Raw genomic sequence first — 20,302 nt, 5'->3', positions numbered from 1 at the left:
TCTGGTTTTGATTCTTGAAGACCCCCAAGTTTATCAGTTAGCCTAAGATATTATTCTAGTTAATACAGAGAAGCTGAAGTACCAAGTGATGCCATCAAGAGGTAACAAGTGATAAAACCAATAAAACATCCTTAAAATGGTCAACAGTTAAAGAAATAAAGAAAAAAAGTTAAATACAGGTATGATTTTCCATTTAACATTTACCGAAGCCTCTAAGGCAGAATTAAGTAACCTACTGATAAAGGATACTAATATACATCAGCAGGCAGCAAAAAACTCTCAGAAGCGCCCACTGTTCTATCACTTCTTCTGCCATAACAATTCAATACAGCTGCTTATCCTARTATTTGGAAAACAATAAATCAAAACTCAGTTCCCAAAACCTAAGTAGCAATACAATTGTCACTAATAATTCCATTTTCAAGGTAAGTACACATTTTTGCAGCATTATTTCAGCATTAAAATAGCTTATTTATTGTTCAGATATTTCATTTCAGCTGGAGTGGTCTGGTTCAGCTTACATGCGTAACTGGCCATGTGACCACAGTTACTTTTTCCAGTTACAGTACTAAGAACACCCCTTCTGCAATGATTGGGGGAAGGAGGAAAACCAACAAAAGAGACACACACATCACATAGAAGGCTTGCTGAAGGATTGCCTTATTATAACTATAGTAACCTTCTAATAATACTATGAAACACTCTAAAACTTTCTAGTTGTTTATACTTCAGCAGTTCAATATATTGAATTTTCAATTCACAACATTTTTCAAGTGTTCTTCAAGTCAGCTAATTTATGCTTCCTAAAAAKCTTCTCATTTGAGAAGCTTACAGTGACTCCCTTGCATTTCTGATTCTGGTTTCATAATAGACTTCAGTTAGCTTATACATTACATTATCAGCAAGACTTTTCTTTTTTCATTTAAAAAAAGCCACAGCTTAGTCTCATTGATACCAGATAGCTTAATTTTATCCAATAGAAATTCCACTTYTGTTTGAATTTCTCTCTAATTGATCGAATGCAGAGAGAGGGCAGACTGTACAGCCTAGCCGTTGCACCATGAAAGCCGAGTGTCACCTCCTGCTTCCTGCTACTTTGGTACTTGTTCCTATCGCGCTGCGGTCCAGCTTTTGAGCCACGAGCTCTGCTGCGGGCTAGGTGCGGACCCATCGCCTGCTCCGGCTTAATTCAGGACATCATGCCAAATAGAGCGAGCTGCTTTTTAGAATATCCAGCACCRACACAGGCTGCAGAAAAATAAACCGAGTCTTCCAGTTTCTCRATTTCATTGGTGTCAGTTCGTAGATTTTCAATAGGCCTCCTATCACACTCTTTTTTCCCCTTATTCTGGGAGCACAGCCAATCCCCAGCACAGCAGCTGACTTTCCCCAGAACTAACTAGAAATATTCTGATAGACTCTATTTATAGAGTCAAAAACTTAGGACTAGAAGCAGCCAACCAAATTTTTCCATTCCTTGCTCTCTTCCTCYATCTATCTATCCTGGGCTAACCTAAATTTCTGGCTCACATGTTCCCCAAGGGGAAACTCTTCTTTCCAAAATAGATATACTTTAGGCATATACAACTGCTTTAAAATCCTAGTCACCTGTACAGACCTCTGCATGCGGTTTACTAAGCATGTTAGAGGAACACAAATCCTCTACTTTTAGGTCAGCTTAGAAAGTACTAATGCTGATCTTCTCTTCTGTCATGGGAGAAAACAAAAAAAAAAATTCAAAATTCAAGAAAAAAATAGTTTCTCTGCAAGAGACAGAGGTAGTGTTGCACCACTACCTGTGTTTTAGCTACCAGAGTTCAGACTTGTACAGTACACCAACACAGTAAAAACAACTATAAATAAAGGCCTCTTTTAGAAGATTCAAACAGTAGAAGATATCTACTATCATATAACACATATATACATAGCTAGTACTTGCAGGAACTCAATTAGGTTTCATTCCCATTGGTTTAAGCCCAGTACATAGAAAATCCATGTCCTAAAACACTGCAGATATCCTGTCCTCGGACTTGCTCAACTCTAGTTACAACACTACTAGATTTTGCTGCACATTGACTTAAAGCAGACAATGCATAAAAAAAAAAAAAAAAAAGAACAGGAACACTAGCTGAGTCTTGGAGAAATAACTTGCAAATTTGATTTTTACCTCATCTTACAACTGGTGCTAGGAAACACTACTCAATTTACCTCAAGCCTTTAAAGAACCTGACTAATTTATGCTATGCTACTGGTGCTCTGACTGAGGACTTGCTGGACACATCCCAACCTAAATTTACTTCTTGACATCTAACCTTCCTAATGCAAAGTAGAAATCTAAATAATGCTTGAATACAAAGTTACTTTAGATTTGGGAAACCTGTAACACTACAGTATTTTGGATATTCTCCAAAGCATAGACAATGTAATGTGCAGAATAAAAAAGTTCTGCTCTACCATTTGTTTTTGCCTACTCTTTACCAAAGAAACACTAAAGGAAAGTTTTCCACAGATGGCAATGACTGTTCCATTCCTGACTTTTGAATGATGGACAGTTTAATGTATGCCATCATCAACTCTCATATATAGTAGAGCTCTCAAAACATAACAAGACAATTTCAGTTTAACCTGCCCAGGTGAAGTGTCAGACAAAGGCCAGACAGTACCGTACATAGCAACTTAGAAATAGCTTTGTGGTGAAGATTACATGAAACATATGTATAAAAAAAAAAAATCAATCATATTTACTTCATTTAAACTGAAACTATGACATTTTGAACATTCTCAATTTTAGTTGTCAGACACAATTGCAACTTTCCTAAGATATTTTTCCACTGTACTAGGTTTAGATCCTCTTGTACTTGTATCTTCTTGTTCACAGCTTATTGCATCCTGCTATTTTCCTTGCTCCTGTGATCTTACTTTTTTTAAGTCATATTTCTTATTTCTCCACATTACAGATCTCAAGCTCACTTCTGCTGCCTTTTTTTCCCCTAAATATTTTTTCGTCTCAACATGAAAACAGCATGCATTTCTATGGACTCACTGCTGTTAGTTGTGCCAACATCACATTACCCCCAACTTTGAGGGACTTTGCATAACAGAAAAGAGCTCATACACTGCCCCAAGGCAGTGACCTGTCCTATGGGGTTAGGCCCCGATTTGAAAGGTTTGGGTGATACTTGAACCATACTTGGAAAGAACTAAGCTAAAGGGAGAGGGCCGCGGCAGCAGCTGCGCAGCCTCTGCCCRCGCGCCCTCGTTCCCGGGCTCGTGCCCTCCCTGATGTGGGACCCGGCCGGGCGGCCGCCACCTCAGCTGCCCGGCACGGGCACGCCCGGCTTCCCCGCCGCTCCGGAGCGGCCTCGCGCCCCTTGCTGCTAGCTCAGTTTTCGCTCAATAAGCGCAGCGTCGCGGGTTTATGTCAGAGCAAAGATAACCTGCAGCAGCTTGGAATCACGCACAGGGCTGAGGCAGGGCTAGTAAAGGCAGGATGGGGAACTATAAGAGACGTGTAGTGTAAATTGCCCTGTTTCTCAGGGCACAGCAGATATGGAAATAAGAAAGGGAGAAAAAAAAAAAAGGAAGAAAAAATTTAAGAACCTAGTGACAGAGCTCAAAAACTCACCCACATTTTAGAATTATGATACCAGCTCATTAGAAAGCAAGATGGGTTTATAACTTTTCCTGCATCTATCATTCAACATTTCCAATTTATAAAAAGTTTAGCTGATCAACTACTACACTGGAATCAAATAGCATAAGGGTTTATAAATAGACTCAATGGCTCTACATTATTACAAGCCGCCAGCACACCGCCTGACACAGTTAACCTCATATTAAAATAAATTTATTGGACATCTGCAATATATAATTAGCTACAAATCAATACGGCTGCTTCAGAAAAATGTATTGATCTACAGAGTAGGTTGTTTCTTTTTCTAAAAAGAATCAAAGTTGCTAAACTAGTTTGCAGAAATTAGTTACTTGGAAGTATTTCACTAAGCTGACCATAATAAAAAAAATTTGCTTTCCTATACAAGTTAGTATTACAAAATGTGAAAGTATCTGAAAACCATATCTAGCTCTTGCAACTAGTTCAAAAGAAACAAAATTCACTAATGAAAAGAAACAGGATAGAGCTTATTTGTCACTTCAGTTTCATTTCCTACTTCCAAGACTTGTGGTTTTTTCAGGCTTCTGGAGTGCTATAAAGGAAGAGCACACAAGTACCCTGGTCATTCTGGATACAGCTTATAAACATAAATATATCTGTTAAAAATAGAGCCTCCTATCTTCCTGCGGGATAGTTTCCTTAGCCTGTAACTCAATCTTTCTTTTAGCTCCGGATGCTGGAGCCGGCGGGCGCCGAGTGCAGCACCCATCGGGCAGCACCTACGTCAGTGGGCAGTGCCTGGAGCGAGTGAGCGAGCGTGGGTGCTCAATCTCCCCACTGAAGCCCTGTTTCGAGAGTTACATGGTCGGCCAGGCTCCCCTGCACCAAATGCCATTAGGGGCTGCAGCCTCTGAGGCAGCCCTGCACATTTTTCATTTACTGCCATCTGAAAGGTCTCTACTTTTTCCTCCATGGTGGGCCTGTGATGTGAACCACAGCACAGAAAAGGGGCACAGCTGGAAGATCTGCTTCGAAAGCACATTTCTGAACCAAATGAAAATACTAATGTAGACCTGCATGTATTTTAGTGGCCTTCTGAACAGAGTTAACTTTTATTTAAGATGGAAAAGAAGCACAGAACAGTTTCCAGACCTACAAAGGCTGCAGCTTTGGTCTCAAAAATCAGTAACTCACTCTTAACTTTACATCTCTATATAAATTAGCTCCTCTGATTTTTCTCCTTTTTAAAGTACCAAGCATCTCCAAGAATGCTTTCCCTTCCTTCATGCTTCATCCATCAAAAGCGTTTAAAGTTTAATATGAAATGAGTAATAGTGATTATCTGTGTGCAATTTGTAATTGTCATTACCACATATTTAATCAGTCAAAATCTTCAATGTCTAATCTACTTTTTACTGTCAACTCTTCAAAACATAAATCCAAACAATCTCAAGAAACAGTAAGGTTAGCTGAGAAACAAGTGCAAATCAAATACATTGTTTCATTGCAACATTATCTTATGTCATTAGTTGGCAGCAGTCATAAAGTTCTGGATCATTTCCAATATTTACTTCCATACACTGAATAGAAACTGACACATCTAACCCCCACTTTGTTCCTCTTCCAGCTAGTTTACACAAATTCAAATTAAAGTGAAAATTTCTTTAAAAATCTAATTGAATTGATTTAAATTATTCAATTATGCCAGTATAGCCAATGGAATAGTATGGTAAAGCTATACAGGGTTTCTAAAGTTAATCCTGAAGAAACGTTGCTTTTCTTAATGTATTTTACAGCAAGTCTGTATGATAAAGCTTCAGAACAGAAATTTGACAGGGAAGTCACGTTCTGTAACTTTGTATAATCCTTAAAGAATGTTTACTGACCAATATTTGTTTTTAATTATTAACTTAAGAAAGCCTGAGTGCTAAAAAATGAAGTTTCTTTTTTTTCCAACCCTGTAACTGAGCAAAAGGACTATCAGGAGAGGGGCAGTCCCTAAGAAAGTGAGGCCAAGGTCTCTGCTGCTGCCACAAATGCCTACAAATCCTAGAGGTGCCAGCACAGGGACCCTCTCCCTGCTGGGCTCAGGGGACACTGCTGTCTAGCACTGCAGTCCCTGGGACACATTCATGCTAAAAATAAAATAAAATATAAAGTGGGCAAATTTACTGTCTTAACAGCTGTATGTGCACACACACACACACACATACACTTTAAAAAGGTTTCTGCTCAACTCCAAGATACTGCTTCTTGGCAGATATAGAAAGCAACAGCTGCAGTGGTCCAGAAGCACACATCGTTCGGGCCAGAACAGATAACATGTTTATCTTCCATTAAAATACCTAAATTAGACCTTGATCCTTAGACATGAGACTACACCCACTGTCCTCAAATGAGACTTTCAGATTTGCTGAAAGTTCACAGATTCCAGAATCAACATTCTTATTTTCTGAACAATTTTAGATATTAACAAAATTAGATCTTAGAAAGTAGAGCTGAATCAAGGAGAGGAACTGCTAATTACTCTAACATACTGTCCTCCCAAACACAAACTTAATTTAGAACAATAGAACTGACAACTCATATAGTCTGCCCGGAGACAGTACAAGTTTCCCACCCACCCTACCTTGCAAGATCCCTGCCACTCCAGAAATGCTGAAGTGCACAACATGTTCCTGCAGACAAGACCCCAGCTCCACTAAAGCTCAGGTCTCCAGCCTTTCGGACTAGCTCATACCTGAACTCAAGTCTCGTGGGGGAAAATGAAGAACATCATCTTGATACACCAGCCTAAAGGTACACCTGCAAAGGTGGCACCTTTCCCGCTACCAGCCCCGGTGGCAGTGACACAAAACCTATCTAGGATGCCCGGTCTTACTTCCAGCTAAGAGGCTGTTCTTGAATAGAGGGTATGGCTAACTGTAAAACAGCCCTCTCCCCCGCTGTTACTTGTAACAGTATTAATAAAGAGCTAAATACATATGCCAGGATTGATTTTTTCAAGGCAAGACATTGCCAGAGTAAATTGAGAGTTTCAGATTGTGAAACAACATTTCCAAAGGGCTCAGAGAGCAGAGCCCTCTGCAAGGGCACAGCCGGGTGATGCATCCGTGCAGGTATCTGCACACGTGCGGCTTACGCAAGTGCCCCGGCACTCGCGCACGTGCACCCAGCCCTGGAGAGCACCTGCTGAGGCGACACTCGTCTCCTCTATTCAGACCCTGCCTAAACTTAGCGGCTGCCCCTGCTCCTTTATGGCCTGAATCTGCCAACRAGATGCAAGGAATGATTTAAAAACTACTGAACAGACCACTGCTTTGCCTAGTGAACTGCTCAAATCAATTTCAGGGACTCTGAATCCAGCACTGGAATCTTTACTTCGGAGGTCCAAACACTTTTAAAATACATATATAGAAGCAATTCTGCCTCTATTCTACAAAGGATTATAAGATTCAGGACGTAGCAATTTTCATTTTRTATTGTTTTTCCTATGACAGATGTAAGAATATCTAGTTATTCAGCACATTATTACTGAGTTATACAACAAGGTTACTGCTGGTCTAGTCTCAAAATTTATTCACGGGCAGCAGACATGCAATACAACAGACTATAGCTATAGATGCAGCCAGCATATGCTGCAGTTACAGCAGCCATGTACAAACCAGACCCAGGCAGAATCTAGGCAAGAGCTCTACAAGGCTCTTTTGCTGCACCTTCAGTGCAGACCTTTCACATACACCACAAAGAAAGCAGCAGGAAGACAGAGGGTGAACAAAAGTGCTGTGGTTACAGATTCCACAAGCCTGCAGTGTCATATTAGCAGAATATGGTATTCAGAAGACTATTGGCAGGAAGGCTAGAAAGACCCAATTGTTTGGCAACCAGAAGAACCAGAAGTCTAGTCTGGAGAAATGTAAATATTTACTTGCCTATTCTGACGTGTGGTTAAATGACCGCTGAGAAAATGCACTGTCCAAAATGAACCTTTATCACACATGCTTATTTTGTAGACTTAAGACCGAACTTGAACCTGGAAGTAGTGGCATGCATGGGAAAATAAATTTTCCTATGACTCCAAAAGAATCAGAACATACATTTTAAAAGTGGCAGAATTTTYAGCTGTTTCTTTTCATAAAGATAATTGCTTGAAAAAAGCATTATAAAGCCACTTTTAAGAATCTGTGATAGTACCTCTAGAAAAGACAGGGAAAGATATGTAGAATAGAAAAAAAATAATATTTTAATCTCAAATTTTAGTCTGAAAGTCTATTCAAAAATTATTACTTCTCTAGATATAAGCACAAAGTATTGCTTACAACAGAGAATGTAAACTAGTAAAATTATAACAAAAGTCAGAAACATTCAACAATTAGTTTAAAATTTGCTTTTTAATCTCAGGGCTAGAACTCTTTGATCTATTATTAATTATCAGCAACCACAATCAGCAGCATATCCATGCATGCTGCTGGATACACATGGAGAACATACGCATTCTTATAAATGATTTCGCTATTAATCCACAAATACTGGATATAACTCTGCTCTAATGTTCCAGCTGAAAATTTATCTTTAAAATAAACACCTTTAAATATTGAATCTAAGTTACCTCACCTCCAAATATGAATTTAACTGCTTAATTTTTTTCCCTTGAGGTACATACACAGCATTGCTCCTTATAGATTGCAGATTTATAGAAAATTTGCTGAGCACCAAAAAACACATTCTAATGTAACTGCAGGAATGTAATTCATAGTTCAAGATAAAGAAAGAAAACTCAACTGCAAGTTATTCTCTTGTGAGCTATGTATAGTCTGGGAGCTTCTGCTATAGCACAACTCAATAGAGAAATGATGTTGTACAAAAATACTTACTCACCTACAGAACAGGTAGAACCAAAGTTACCTATATTTAAGAGCTCAGAATTAACAGTAGCATTACTTAAATCCTGAAACATTGATTTTAATAGAGAAAAAAAATCAAAAAACCCCACCCCTATCCAGATCACATCCTTTCAGAAGACACATTGTTGAATTTTCTGAATTAAATTAATAAACCTTAGCTGGGAGAAAAAAAAAAAAAGCAAGCAAGCAGGCATGTTATCAAAGTCATGCATCCTGCTTCAAAGTGCTAAGGGAACACTCCTCAAACTGTGTCTCCTCCTAACTACGAGCACAGCGTGGCACAAAGCCAGGAGCTGTTCCCACTGCTCTTGCCAGTAGTGGCACTGGAGCAAACTTAGTTGGGAACTCCTGGCATGGATCAACAGGGACTTCCTGACCCTTGTAACTTAAGTCAAAAAATAGCCCTTCGTTCAAGGTCAGCACGTCTCCTCCAGCAGCAGGACCAGCGTGGCTTGGGCAGGAAAGGCAAGATGAGGGCCTTGGACATGCAGTAGCAATGCTGCTCACTTCTTCACTGCAAAGCTCTCCTGCAGGACACTAAATTAACTCACAATGCAGAGCACCAAGCACTCTGTAGCAACTAGCTGCATGAGAAAAACGGATAAAGTTACTAAGCATATCTATGTTTAATACCTGGCTTTCGTACACACTTTTAGCTTCACTGTCAAACCATTTTTATCACCCTTATATAACAATATCATAAGACACATTTGCCAGAAAAAAAAAGTTACAATTCCATACCCATGCTAAACACTGGTATTTTTGACCTCTGAGGGTTTAAACCTGGAGTCACAGTACCCCAATGTTTAGTTCTAGGAATTCTGACTCTAGTCAGCTTATTGACTTCCGCTTCTGCAACTGTTTTCAAAGACGAGGTACTTACATATGTCTACAGTAAAATGAACACCCCAAAGCACTTCCTTTAAAGGCATACCCCGCCAATACAAATACTGAGATAATATATTTATATTTTCTTTAGTATCAATGCATGTTCACATTTGATAGCCCTTTCCATCCCTTCAGTTTGCTCTCAAGCCTCCACTGAATCACACTGCCCACCAAATTGCATTGACAGGTCAGTTTTTAAAGCTGTCAAATTAACTGGATCAGGAAATTGCTCTGATTCTTGCACGTGCACATACTGCATACCCAAATAAATGGCAAGAACAGAGTTAGACCAGACATGAGTCCTGGGCATTGCCCAACAATGTATTTCAACACCAAAAACAACACATTGTTAAACCACAGACGACACGCAGCAGCAATCTCTGGTCATGCCCCAATTCTGCAGAGCACCAAAGCATATATAGAAATCAGATTCAACTAGGCAGAGCACTTCAGAGCACGTTTAGGTTCCATTAATGCTAAGTGCTTGCTGAATAAGGACAGCTTATTGAATCAGAACTTAACAATTTACTCCCTCTGCAGCATGAGTACTGTATGATTATTGATATCACTGCAAAAATCTGTATCCATACTCACTTCCATAACTGCAAAATATACATATATATACCCCCAAATACAGAGGAAAATCCTTACATCMATATACAGACATCCTATTTCAGACATCAATGTCTTCCAGTCCTCATTAAAATGGACTAATCTATATTTTCAACAAAATATTGATAATCAAATTGTTTGACTTGTGTATTTYACAATCTGCTCACAAATTGGTGCTTCTTCCCCTTTATCAGGGAAGAGTCAAAAGGAGGTATCAGAGTGAGATTCTGCATTAGCAAAAGTAATACAAAAAGCTAAGAAACTATTWTTAACTATTATCAGAATAGAGTATGACACTTTGATTTCCAATGGTCAAACCTCAAAAAAATTAGTAGTACAGAATTTTCAGCAATACTCAACATTATAAAATCTGCATTATTCAAGGGATTGTTTCTTTCGTTGTGTATAGATATTAGAAAAGAACCTAATATTTCCACAGAATTCAGAGCATCTTCCAGCAACATGGATATTTCACTGCCATGTAACAGTGGATTTACACATATACTTTCTAGTGGAAGCTACATTTTCGAAAGACCCACTAAACAAATCCTGAATACCTATATAAAACCTCTAAAATAAAGAAAAGCAACCTCAGAAAAATAACAATACGCAAAGTTGYAGAAAGCACGAGGCTACTAAACACAAGCTGATACGCTGAGGAAAACACTCAGATCTTCTGGYCTGGCATATTAAAACAGGCCTTTCCACAAGAGAAAGATATACATACTTATAATTTAGATACAAAAGGAACTTATGCAAGTAGWATAAACTAATGAAATTCTACATAAAACTATAAAAAAGTTATTTTTCTAATTGAAAAAGTACAGATTTAGAGAGGTATTGTCTACAAAATGACAGAATTATTGTTGAAAAAGTTGCACTGAAAATTTGTGGGAAGCTCCAGGGGTGGTTGGTAGTGGAGAAACAATCCCTTCCAGCACAAAGTATTTTAACAGTTCATTATTTTTCCCTATAAGGTTCATCAGTAAACAAACAGAGGTCAAGGCCCCTGTTATACTAAAAAATAGTATTTACCACACCTTTGTCTCTCTTGACGATATGATTCTGACAGATGACTATTCTAGACAATATTTAGCAAAGGGGAGGGGGTTGGTTTTGTTCTTGTTTTTGTTTATGAGATTTATCAAGTTTTTAACCAGAAAACCTTCCCTGACTTGAATGAGTGATTATAAATGACATCCCCCTATTCCCATTCCTCTTTCGTTTTTGGTTCTTGCTTCCCACAAGTTCAGTTTATGCTACTGACCCTGCCTCCTTGAGAGCCAGGAAACACTGTTGAGGCCTGCCTGCAGGTGCTGGACTCCACAGTGAAAGCAAGTCCTGACCTACATGAAAGGTTCATGAACTTATAGCCCCCGAAAGCATTATCCACACAGTTGCTTAAAATTTTGACCATACATCTCAGGGAGTCAAAGACAGTCTTGCGACAAACTTTAAGTGASACTCTAAAAATAACACAAAACAACGTTTTGAAGAATCACCTCCTGGTCTGAATTGCAACAGTATACTTTTCAATAATCACATGTAATTTATGTTAAAATRGTAAATTTTAAAAACCAATGACGAATGTCACAATTTTGTGACTATATTGCACATTGCATTACACCAATACTTCACCTTCATGCCTCACCTCCACAAAGAGGCTAGCAAACAGAAACTACTATTTAGGAATCTGCGCAACTTCATAGCTCCACTGTTGATCCACCTTTTCCCACAGTGGAGCCTGACAGCAGCTCTGCTCCCACGTAATACAGAGAGATTTACTATTAACCTACAACAAATTTTGATACCATCAAATTCCAACCCCTGTGAAGAAATAGCAACAAGAATACCAGCCCTTTGCTCCCTCCACAAGCGCCAAGCCAAGAACAGTGAGTGCACATACGTGAGTTGATATGGAAATTAGAGGGAAAAAGGCATATTTGCAAGAAAGCTTTAGGTAAGAGCTAATGCAGCAGAAAGGTCATCCTCCACAGTTTTTATTGTTGTTCCAAGCAACCGTGACATTTTCCTAGGCCATTTGGAAAATTACATAATTGGCACAATCATGAGTCTTCAGATTGTATCCTGATTCAGATGAGCAACCACCTTAATGGGATGTCTGTCAGTGACAACSTACAACCACACACACCTCATTTTCAAGCCCACCTTGCTATTAGTTAGTTTATAAACCATTATTCCTTAGAAATGCCATTCATTTTGGGGGAAAAAGGGGATCTGTACACACAGACACACAGGTATGATTCATTCTATCAAAAATAAAATATGTAAAATCCTTCAAAGAGATGCTCTGCATGTACATTAGCACTACAAAAATTTAAAAGGGAGTAAGGAAATATGGTTTTGCTCAAGAAACTTGTTCTCACACACTGTAGTTGCAATATGATAAAATGTTACCACCAACTATATTAAAAAGAAACAACTGCATAAGTCAAAAAGAAATAGATGCTCTGACAGTGAATGCTAGGTCAGCACACTAGCAAGGCATTTTAAATATCTATACTTACTTCAAGACACTATCAGCAAGCATAACTCACGAAAGCCCCAATTTAATACAAATTGATACTCATGAGAGGAGAAAAAAATTACAGTAATATTCTCAATATCTATTCTCAAAATGAAGTATCTTCATTCCTGGCAGCACCCAATCATTTTCACCACATAAACTGTAACTAGAAGTAGATTAAATAAGGTACAATATCGAGTTTCAGAAAATAATGCCACTGCCAAACAAGATATATGTAATGTACAGAATAGAAGATTTGAAGTATCCTAGCTTTCTGTTGCAGGTTTTGAAGGGCTAATCACATACGTTAAAATCATGCAAAACATTTGACTTCTGATATGATTGACATAATAAAAAAGAAAAGACAACTGTGCAAACAAGAACCCAGCTTCGACGCAAAGCACTCAGAAGTGCAATCCAGAAGCTCTGCAACACGAAGAAAGACTCTCTAATCTCAACACCAGGTCAACATGGGAWGGTTGAAATCCACTCTGGGCTGTTGGGACAAAGGCAACGTTGAAATTGAGACTCACTAGCAAGAATGAGCTTCTGCGTGTGTAACAGTCTCCATGACTCACCAGTAGAGAAATTTATGAACACATCTCTGCTAAGTGATTTATTTATTTGGTATAAACAGAATCACTTTTTTGATGACTTATTATTTTTATTAAAAAAAATGTATGAAATGCTAGGAAAAGCAAATGTTATTCTCTACATAATTCTACAAGCCATTTGTTAAACACATTTGAAGGTTCACTTTCCTTTCAAATCTGCTAGGCTAAAATGACTTATACAAAAATTTTGAAGTTTTTAAGGGCTTAGTACAGATCTCCAGCTGCACCTGCTAGCACAAAGCCATTAACAAACAAATTAATAGCTACATTTACTTAAATAACAGGGGTAGGTTAGAGATCTGAAATGACAACACGTCCTAATCTGAAATACAGATCAGCATGTCTCAAGTGTTACAACCTTGGAGATCTTGATCACTTAAACAGATTTCCACACACGCACAGCACAAGCCCTCAGTATTAAAATTTTCAATATTTCAACGATGCAAAGTAAGAGCTACACTCTCACTGCATACCTAAAATACAAGAGCTTAGAAAACAATGATGAAAAAGAACAGTTGTACCAAATCTTGTGACCCTATTTATCTATTTATTGGTTTAGAGGCAAACAGATGAAAAGAAGCTACCATGAAGCAGTATTAGATCAGATGACATTATTTCAAAAGTCTAATAAGAAACTGTCACTAAAAAGTATGTAGTAATAGCCATGTTCCTATCAATATTCTCCATGCCTGTCCCTGYGACAGATGACACCCTCAACTCAGTGTAGGCAGTAGCTCTCAGGGGCAGCAGCAGCTACTTGCACAGTTGACAGTGCTCAAACTCAGTAAAATATTAGTCCTTCACCTTTGGACATTTCATCAGTCTGTCAGTGAGCTTCTTCCACTACATAAATGACCAAATTTATGAAAATTTCATCAGGTAAAACATTATGAAGAAGCAACAACTTAATTTTCCTTAATCTAGGAAATATTTTTAAGGCAAATGTGGCTCATAAAAAAACATCTAGCTATGCGTCAAGTTCAGCATGAAGGCAAGATACACGCATTTCAAGTTGAGAAAGTCATCCTTTTAAAGTGCATTTTTCATAGACCATATTTGAAATAGACAAATCAAACATCAAATACAGCCTGGATGACAATAAGGGGATTGCAGAGATACTGGTCATGTTTCCTACACCTGTCTGAACCTAAAATTTAAATATTTCTTTTTCCACTTATGAACTCTTGATAGGTAGACTACTTTCCACCTGTCAAACAGGATGAAGGATGTCAAACATCCTTCACCAGATGTTTTTCAATTCAATACTTTTTTTCCCCCCAGAAATCTTTTGAACCATCCAAACATGGAAGCAGCTATTTTGTGTAGACACAAACTCTTCTCCCCTACTCCAAGAACAAGACAGAAGTTGTATTCACTGAGGACAGTCATGTATCTTCCAAGGAGATCAAATCTTTTGATGAGAACAGAAGTGCAAACAAAAGACATGGAAAAAGTAAACACAAACTCTGTTATTGGCCATTTCACTGAGCTTTAATTAAAAAAGTCTTGGTGAGTCAGTTTGACACATGAAGAGGTTATGTAAGTATTGTAACTCAGTCATGTTGTCAGATACATGTAATAATTTTTAATATCAATTAGGAAACTAGTTTATGAGAATGCCTTATATAAAATAAATGAACATATACTTTTTTGAAGTATGTGTTTCCACGAATTCAACAAGAAACATAAATTTAAGTGACACTTGCACATTTCCACTAAAAGTGAAGAGATCAGATTATCCATTTATCCTTTTCAAATGCATCAAGTTAACAGCCTTCCTCCTTCTGGAGGCATTTTTCTATATATACAAACCAAATGTTCCTACAGTTATAATACAGAAATAATATGTTGCCAGGGGCTTCTGAAGTTTAATTTTTAAACTTAACCAGTTAAAGGCTGGTGCAAATGTTTAACAAGGTATCTTGCAAAAATAGATTTCTGACATTATTATGTTCATCTCAACATTTCATCTGAGGTAAAGCACATTCAAGCACCAACTAAGATAGAATATTCATTATTGGACACACGAGAGCAATTTTACTAAGCTCTCATTACGGAGAAAACATTTATAGTAGTAAGAACTTATAAACATACTAAAGCTACACTATCAAGTCTGATAACAACAGAATGTAGTATGTTCTTTTTAAATATTAAAATGAGCACTTTGATTTTATTAAAACCAGAATAAAATATAGCAAGGAAGAAACCAGCAACTCTTATGACAAGAACTGAAACACAGACATAAACAGCTATGCATCAGCTTAAGAAATATCATGCCCGCCACCATTTTAATTCACTCCTTGCTTATGCAATATATATATATATATATATAAGTACAAAAAGTAATTTGTCTACTCACCTTGACACATTTTCTGGAATGTATTCTAGAACTGGATACCCATCACCTCTTCTGGACGCCAACTCCGAATGAGATTTCCATGTCTCAACGAGTGTACTGACTGGGGGAAAGGAGCTCAAGTGCTGAAACGTCTGCTCTCTAGCAACAGGTCGCGACAAGGATATCGTGCCCTGGGCACCAATCCTGTAGTGAAATGACTGTCCACCTGAATTGACACCAACGATGGCAGACGATGGTAGACTGTTTTCTTGATAATAGCTGCCGTCATCAGGCTCCTGTTTAATTCCCACAGGCAGGCCTGGATTTGAAAAGCCACTACCTTCACAGTTTCCATCAAATGAAGAAATAGGTGGTCCTAAAATCCCAGAAAGAGAATAGTAGTCTTTGTCATCCATAAAAGAAAAATACGAGCCATCTGTAAATGGAAAAGGATTTACTGTTTGATTCCCTTTAAAAGAGGCACCAGAACATGGATGTTTAGTTGATTCTTGCTTTACTGGTACTGAAAATGGGGAATCAGAATTTATTTTACTGCTTTCACCAATACACGCACTGCCAAACGAACCATCTGGTTCGGGTTTTATAAACTGAACAAGGTTCATCTGAGTGTTCTTAGAGATGGCATTCTCCATTTCCTCCATTTTAGGAAATGTGATTTCTTGAGCACCTTTCTCTTTTGTTTCTGGACTAGGAACAGTGTCTTGGCTTCTGCCAGGTCCAGCAGGTGTGCCAGAAGCAGGAAATCCTAGAGAGTTGTTTACAGGGCTACAGATAGAAGATGCCACAGTGCTAACAGCTGGACTAGAACGCGTGGACCTGTTATTGGCATTGGAAGGGCTGGCAATGGAGCTTCTTGAGTTCATATTTGCAGGACTGGACACAGAAGATCTCAGAGTGATATTATTAGGACTCGAGACAGGAGATTTCACACTGCAATGACTGGGAGGACTAGAAATCGGTGATTTCATGCTACTGATAGGACTAGAAAGTGGAGACCCTACATTGCTAATGTGTGCAGGACTGTGCAACATGGACCCCCGGTTTTCAATGTTAGGCGAGCAGGACAAGGGAGTCCCCTGGCCAATTGGGCTGTGCACTGCAAAGTTCCCAAAGTTAGCAGTAGTTGAGGACACAGAGTTAATCCCAGCAGGACTACACACTGAGGAATTCATATTCTGAGGACTACAGCCCGACGGACTTTTCTCTTGACACATTATAGGGCTTTTGACAATCGCATGCATGGCACCACCGTTCATGGCGCTACTGGAGTCCGACATCAAAGACCTCAAGGGCCTGCTGGCGCCGTGCAGGGGAGAAGAGCAGTGGCCATTCTCCTTATAGAGCTTCACCAGCTGCTCCACATTCTGATACATCTTCCCTGGGCTCCCTTGATTCTGCTGGTCATAGGGATAATCAGCATCTCGTATTGAATCCATATATAAACCCATAGATTCAGCTACAGTTGCTGAGAGTTCCTTCGACTCTGTCTCAGTTTTGATGTCAGAGGGCAAAATACCAGGCGGATTGCCGTCCTGCTGCAGGCAGCTGAGTAGTTCAGGTTTTTCTTTGTTGTTTCCTTGAGCGCTGCTGTTTGGAAAAGCGCCGGCAGCACAGCTTACGCTTACGATCTCCATATAGTTACTGTCACCAGTCTGCTCTCCAGCACCTAGAGAAGAATACTCCACAGACTGAGAAACTTGACCCCACCGTCTCTCCATATCTAAGCCTTCTGGGTAGCTGTGGTATCCTTTTGTCTCCATAACTAGCAAAAACATATACAAAAAAAGTAAAGTTAATAAATGACGAAGTGCAATTTCCTAAGGAAATTTCCTAATTTCCTAAGGAAACAAGGCATATCCGTTTACTCTGTCTATTCCCACATGGCTGCTTGCCAGTCCTGTTTCCATGCCCCATCAATCGTTCCTGAATCATTTGTCCAATTTCAAGCAAACTCAGGGAAAAGGTCTCACGGATATGACGGTCTTACAAGTTCTGAGAAAAGAGCGATCAGCAGTTAGAAAACCCCAAATGACAGTCTGTCCCTATCTGCCCACCACCACAACCTCGAAGGAACAGCTYCGCAATGCTGGAGCGGAACTGCTCGCCCTCGCTGGCCACAGGGCAGTGGCCAACGCCAGTGGTGCCACAGGCTGCCCCTCATCCAAGAGGCTGCAAAGCGGCATAGGAGGAGGAAACAAAACAAAATGCAGAGGGCAGGAAGGAAGGAGGCCAATCAGAAGTACTGAAAGGTAGACACGCTAGTGGTACGTGGGACACAAAGCCCAGAGAAATAAGACATTGTCAGCTCTGCTCCTCTAGAGAACTCGCATTACCACGTTATAAGGACTGCAAAGCTAGCGAAAGTGGCTACTGCAATATTTTGTTTTTAATCATGCACTATAATAAAAGATGCTCTAAAATAAAGCAGCATTTCTAGAGGGCTTGGCTCTGACTTGCCCTTTCACASTTAAGCAAACTTATTGCACAGTCACCTGAGCAGGCACGAAGGGATGGGATGAAAAGCAGGACAGAACAGAACCGCAAGTGCTTCTGCCATGGAAAAAGGGACTGCAATTAGGTGGGGATGCAGAGGCATTAAATCCATAATTCTGCAAGCCTCCATGGCAGTAAACCTTGCTCTAAAGATGACCCTAAAAACAAAACCCTTCTGTTTTAGCATGCCTCTCACTGTAAGGGGAGGGATGGGGGGGGTGTAGAAGGCATGACCTAGCTTTCATTATTTTGAAAACTGCATATAGGTAATGAAACATGATTTCATTGAATTAACTTGAACTGTTATTAGTATTAAAACTGTAGAAACTCAAATATAAATGCTTACAATACTTAAAAATCTTTCCACAGTATTGAAATTATATGATGCTAATTATTCAGTATTTAATGCTGCATTCCTTTACTTAACACAACTTATAAACTTTATCTTAAGCAAAATGGTAGAAAAATGGGGACAAAAAACATAAAATGAATGATTTGAATGCTTCTTGCACTTAGAAAGAAGTATGGCCCTATGCCTACATTCCTTTAAAGCAAAAATTTTATTAGAACATCATCATATGTATCAAATCACATTCCTCTAGCCTAAAATTTTCAGACAGAAGTGCCTACTTTAAAATAAAGCCACTCCCAGATAATCACTTACCCCCAACTTAAGTGCTGAGCAAGGCTAATTCCTAGAGAAATCAGTTGCAGCTGTGAGTGACCAGCACTTCTGAAAACCAGGAAACTCTGTTACAGTTTAAAATGAGGATAAAAGTGAATTTCAACCTTCTGAAACGTACCAGCAGGTCCCCTGTTTCCATTGTAGGCCTAATATTAAAATGGTGTATGGGCTGCACTTGATCTTTTGCACAACAGCAAATTTCTAACTTTAAACACAATCAATAGGTAAGCATGCTTTAGGACTTCAGCAAATAAAAATCTGGGTCAAATGAGGGGACAAAAAAAAAAGTAACTTGATCCTGCTCTTCTAGCGAGAGAGCCACACTATCTGATAAATAAATTTAAGAGGATCAAAAAAAAAGGAAAGAGATTGTGCAGTCTGACATGGGCTCAGAACGACAGCTATGAATTAAKTAGAATGCAGTAAAATAAAGCAATTTAAAGCAATTTCTTAGAAGCATTAAGTGACAGAGGTGTTTCAGTGGATACTAGATGCAGCTTATGAGCTACCGATCGCATGAGGATTTCRTTCTGTTTTTCTTTAAGCAGAACTTATTAGAACTTAACGAGCATGCTTATCCACAGTATCTACACTCCACGTATTGCACCGGCATGCCTTCCTACTAAGTTTTACCAGGTGAATTTGACCGTGGGCTAGAACAAAACACACGCGGACACCCAAAGCAGAGACAGGCTCTGTATCAGAGCCGAGCGCTGTTTTGTAGGAGACGGCTCACGCTGCGAGCRCCCCGGGCTCCCCAAGCCCTGCAAGGGGCACCCGAGCGGCCGCGTTCAGACTGATGCATTTCACCCCAAACACATCAACAAACACAGCCCCTCCGCAGCCAAGTCTCCGATCAACCAGGCATGAAACGAGTTCCACAGCAACAGTCAAATAAAAATCTAATGGTACCTGGTATCCCTGCAACCCAAAGGTCACCTAGAAACAGGAAAGTCTGAACTAAATGGAGATTTATTCAAAAAACAAAAATAAGAAAAAAACAAGGGGAAAAAAAAAAAAAAAAAAAAGCAGAGAGCATCGGTAGCTCAAGCGAGCGCCCGTTTCTTCATGCCCGCTGCCTGCGGAGGAGCCGTCTCCAACTTTCCTCCCCGCTGCGCGGCTCGGGCGGCCCGGCCCCGCGCCGCGGACCGAAGCTTCGCGCGGAGCGGCGACGTTTCTGCCCCATCCCGCGCCCGGCACCGGCGGCCCCGCGCGGGGGTCCCGCTCCGCCGAGCGCGGCGCGAGCYGCCTCCCGTTTCCGCTCTTCCCGGGGCGAAACCAAGAGCCCAAATCCCGGCCGGGACCCCGGGGCGGGCGGCTCTCCTACCCGCGCGCCGCCATCCGGGGCCGCGCCGAACGGGACTGCTATTCCCCCGACGGGCGGCAGCGTTTTTGTGCCTCTACCTGACGCACCTGGCGGCCGCGCAATCAATCAATCAATCAATAAATAAAGAACAAGCCCCGCGCTTCTGTAAGCGCGGCATCTCTCCACCACAGACAGCTCGCCGATCTTCTCCCCGGGCTCCTGTCGGGACCGTCCGCCAGGCGACCGCGGCCGGGGCTGCTCCGCGAGCCGCCGCCAACGGCCGCCGCCAACGGCCGCAACG

General features: G+C 40.1%; 1 protein-coding gene across 2 annotated transcripts in view; it reads right to left on the bottom strand.

The window, feature by feature from the left end:
- Positions 1 to 18,720, bottom strand: part of NR3C2 (nuclear receptor subfamily 3 group C member 2) — a 192,146-nt gene extending 173,426 nt beyond the window's left edge. Inside the window, exons 1-2 of one of the 2 annotated variants that reach the window (XM_026042588.1) lie at positions 18,675 to 18,720; positions 15,518 to 17,279 (exon numbers count right to left, since the gene is read on the bottom strand). In XM_026042588.1, coding sequence (XP_025898373.1) covers positions 15,518 to 17,277 — 1,760 coding nt within the window. In that variant the 5' untranslated portion in view covers positions 17,278 to 17,279; positions 18,675 to 18,720. Of the gene's footprint in view, positions 1 to 15,517; positions 17,293 to 18,674 lie in introns of those variants that run through there. The other variant, XM_026042587.1, reaches the window with a different exon arrangement.
- Between the last annotated feature and the right edge of the window lie 1,582 nt (positions 18,721 to 20,302).

This window comes from Nothoprocta perdicaria, unplaced genomic scaffold (genome assembly GCF_003342845.1).
Source record: "Nothoprocta perdicaria isolate Ctin4 unplaced genomic scaffold, notPer1 scaffold_31, whole genome shotgun sequence".
Taxonomy (NCBI): domain Eukaryota; kingdom Metazoa; phylum Chordata; class Aves; order Tinamiformes; family Tinamidae; genus Nothoprocta; species Nothoprocta perdicaria.
Note: the sequence above shows the minus strand (reverse complement) of the source record. Positions and strands in the feature narration are given on the sequence as shown.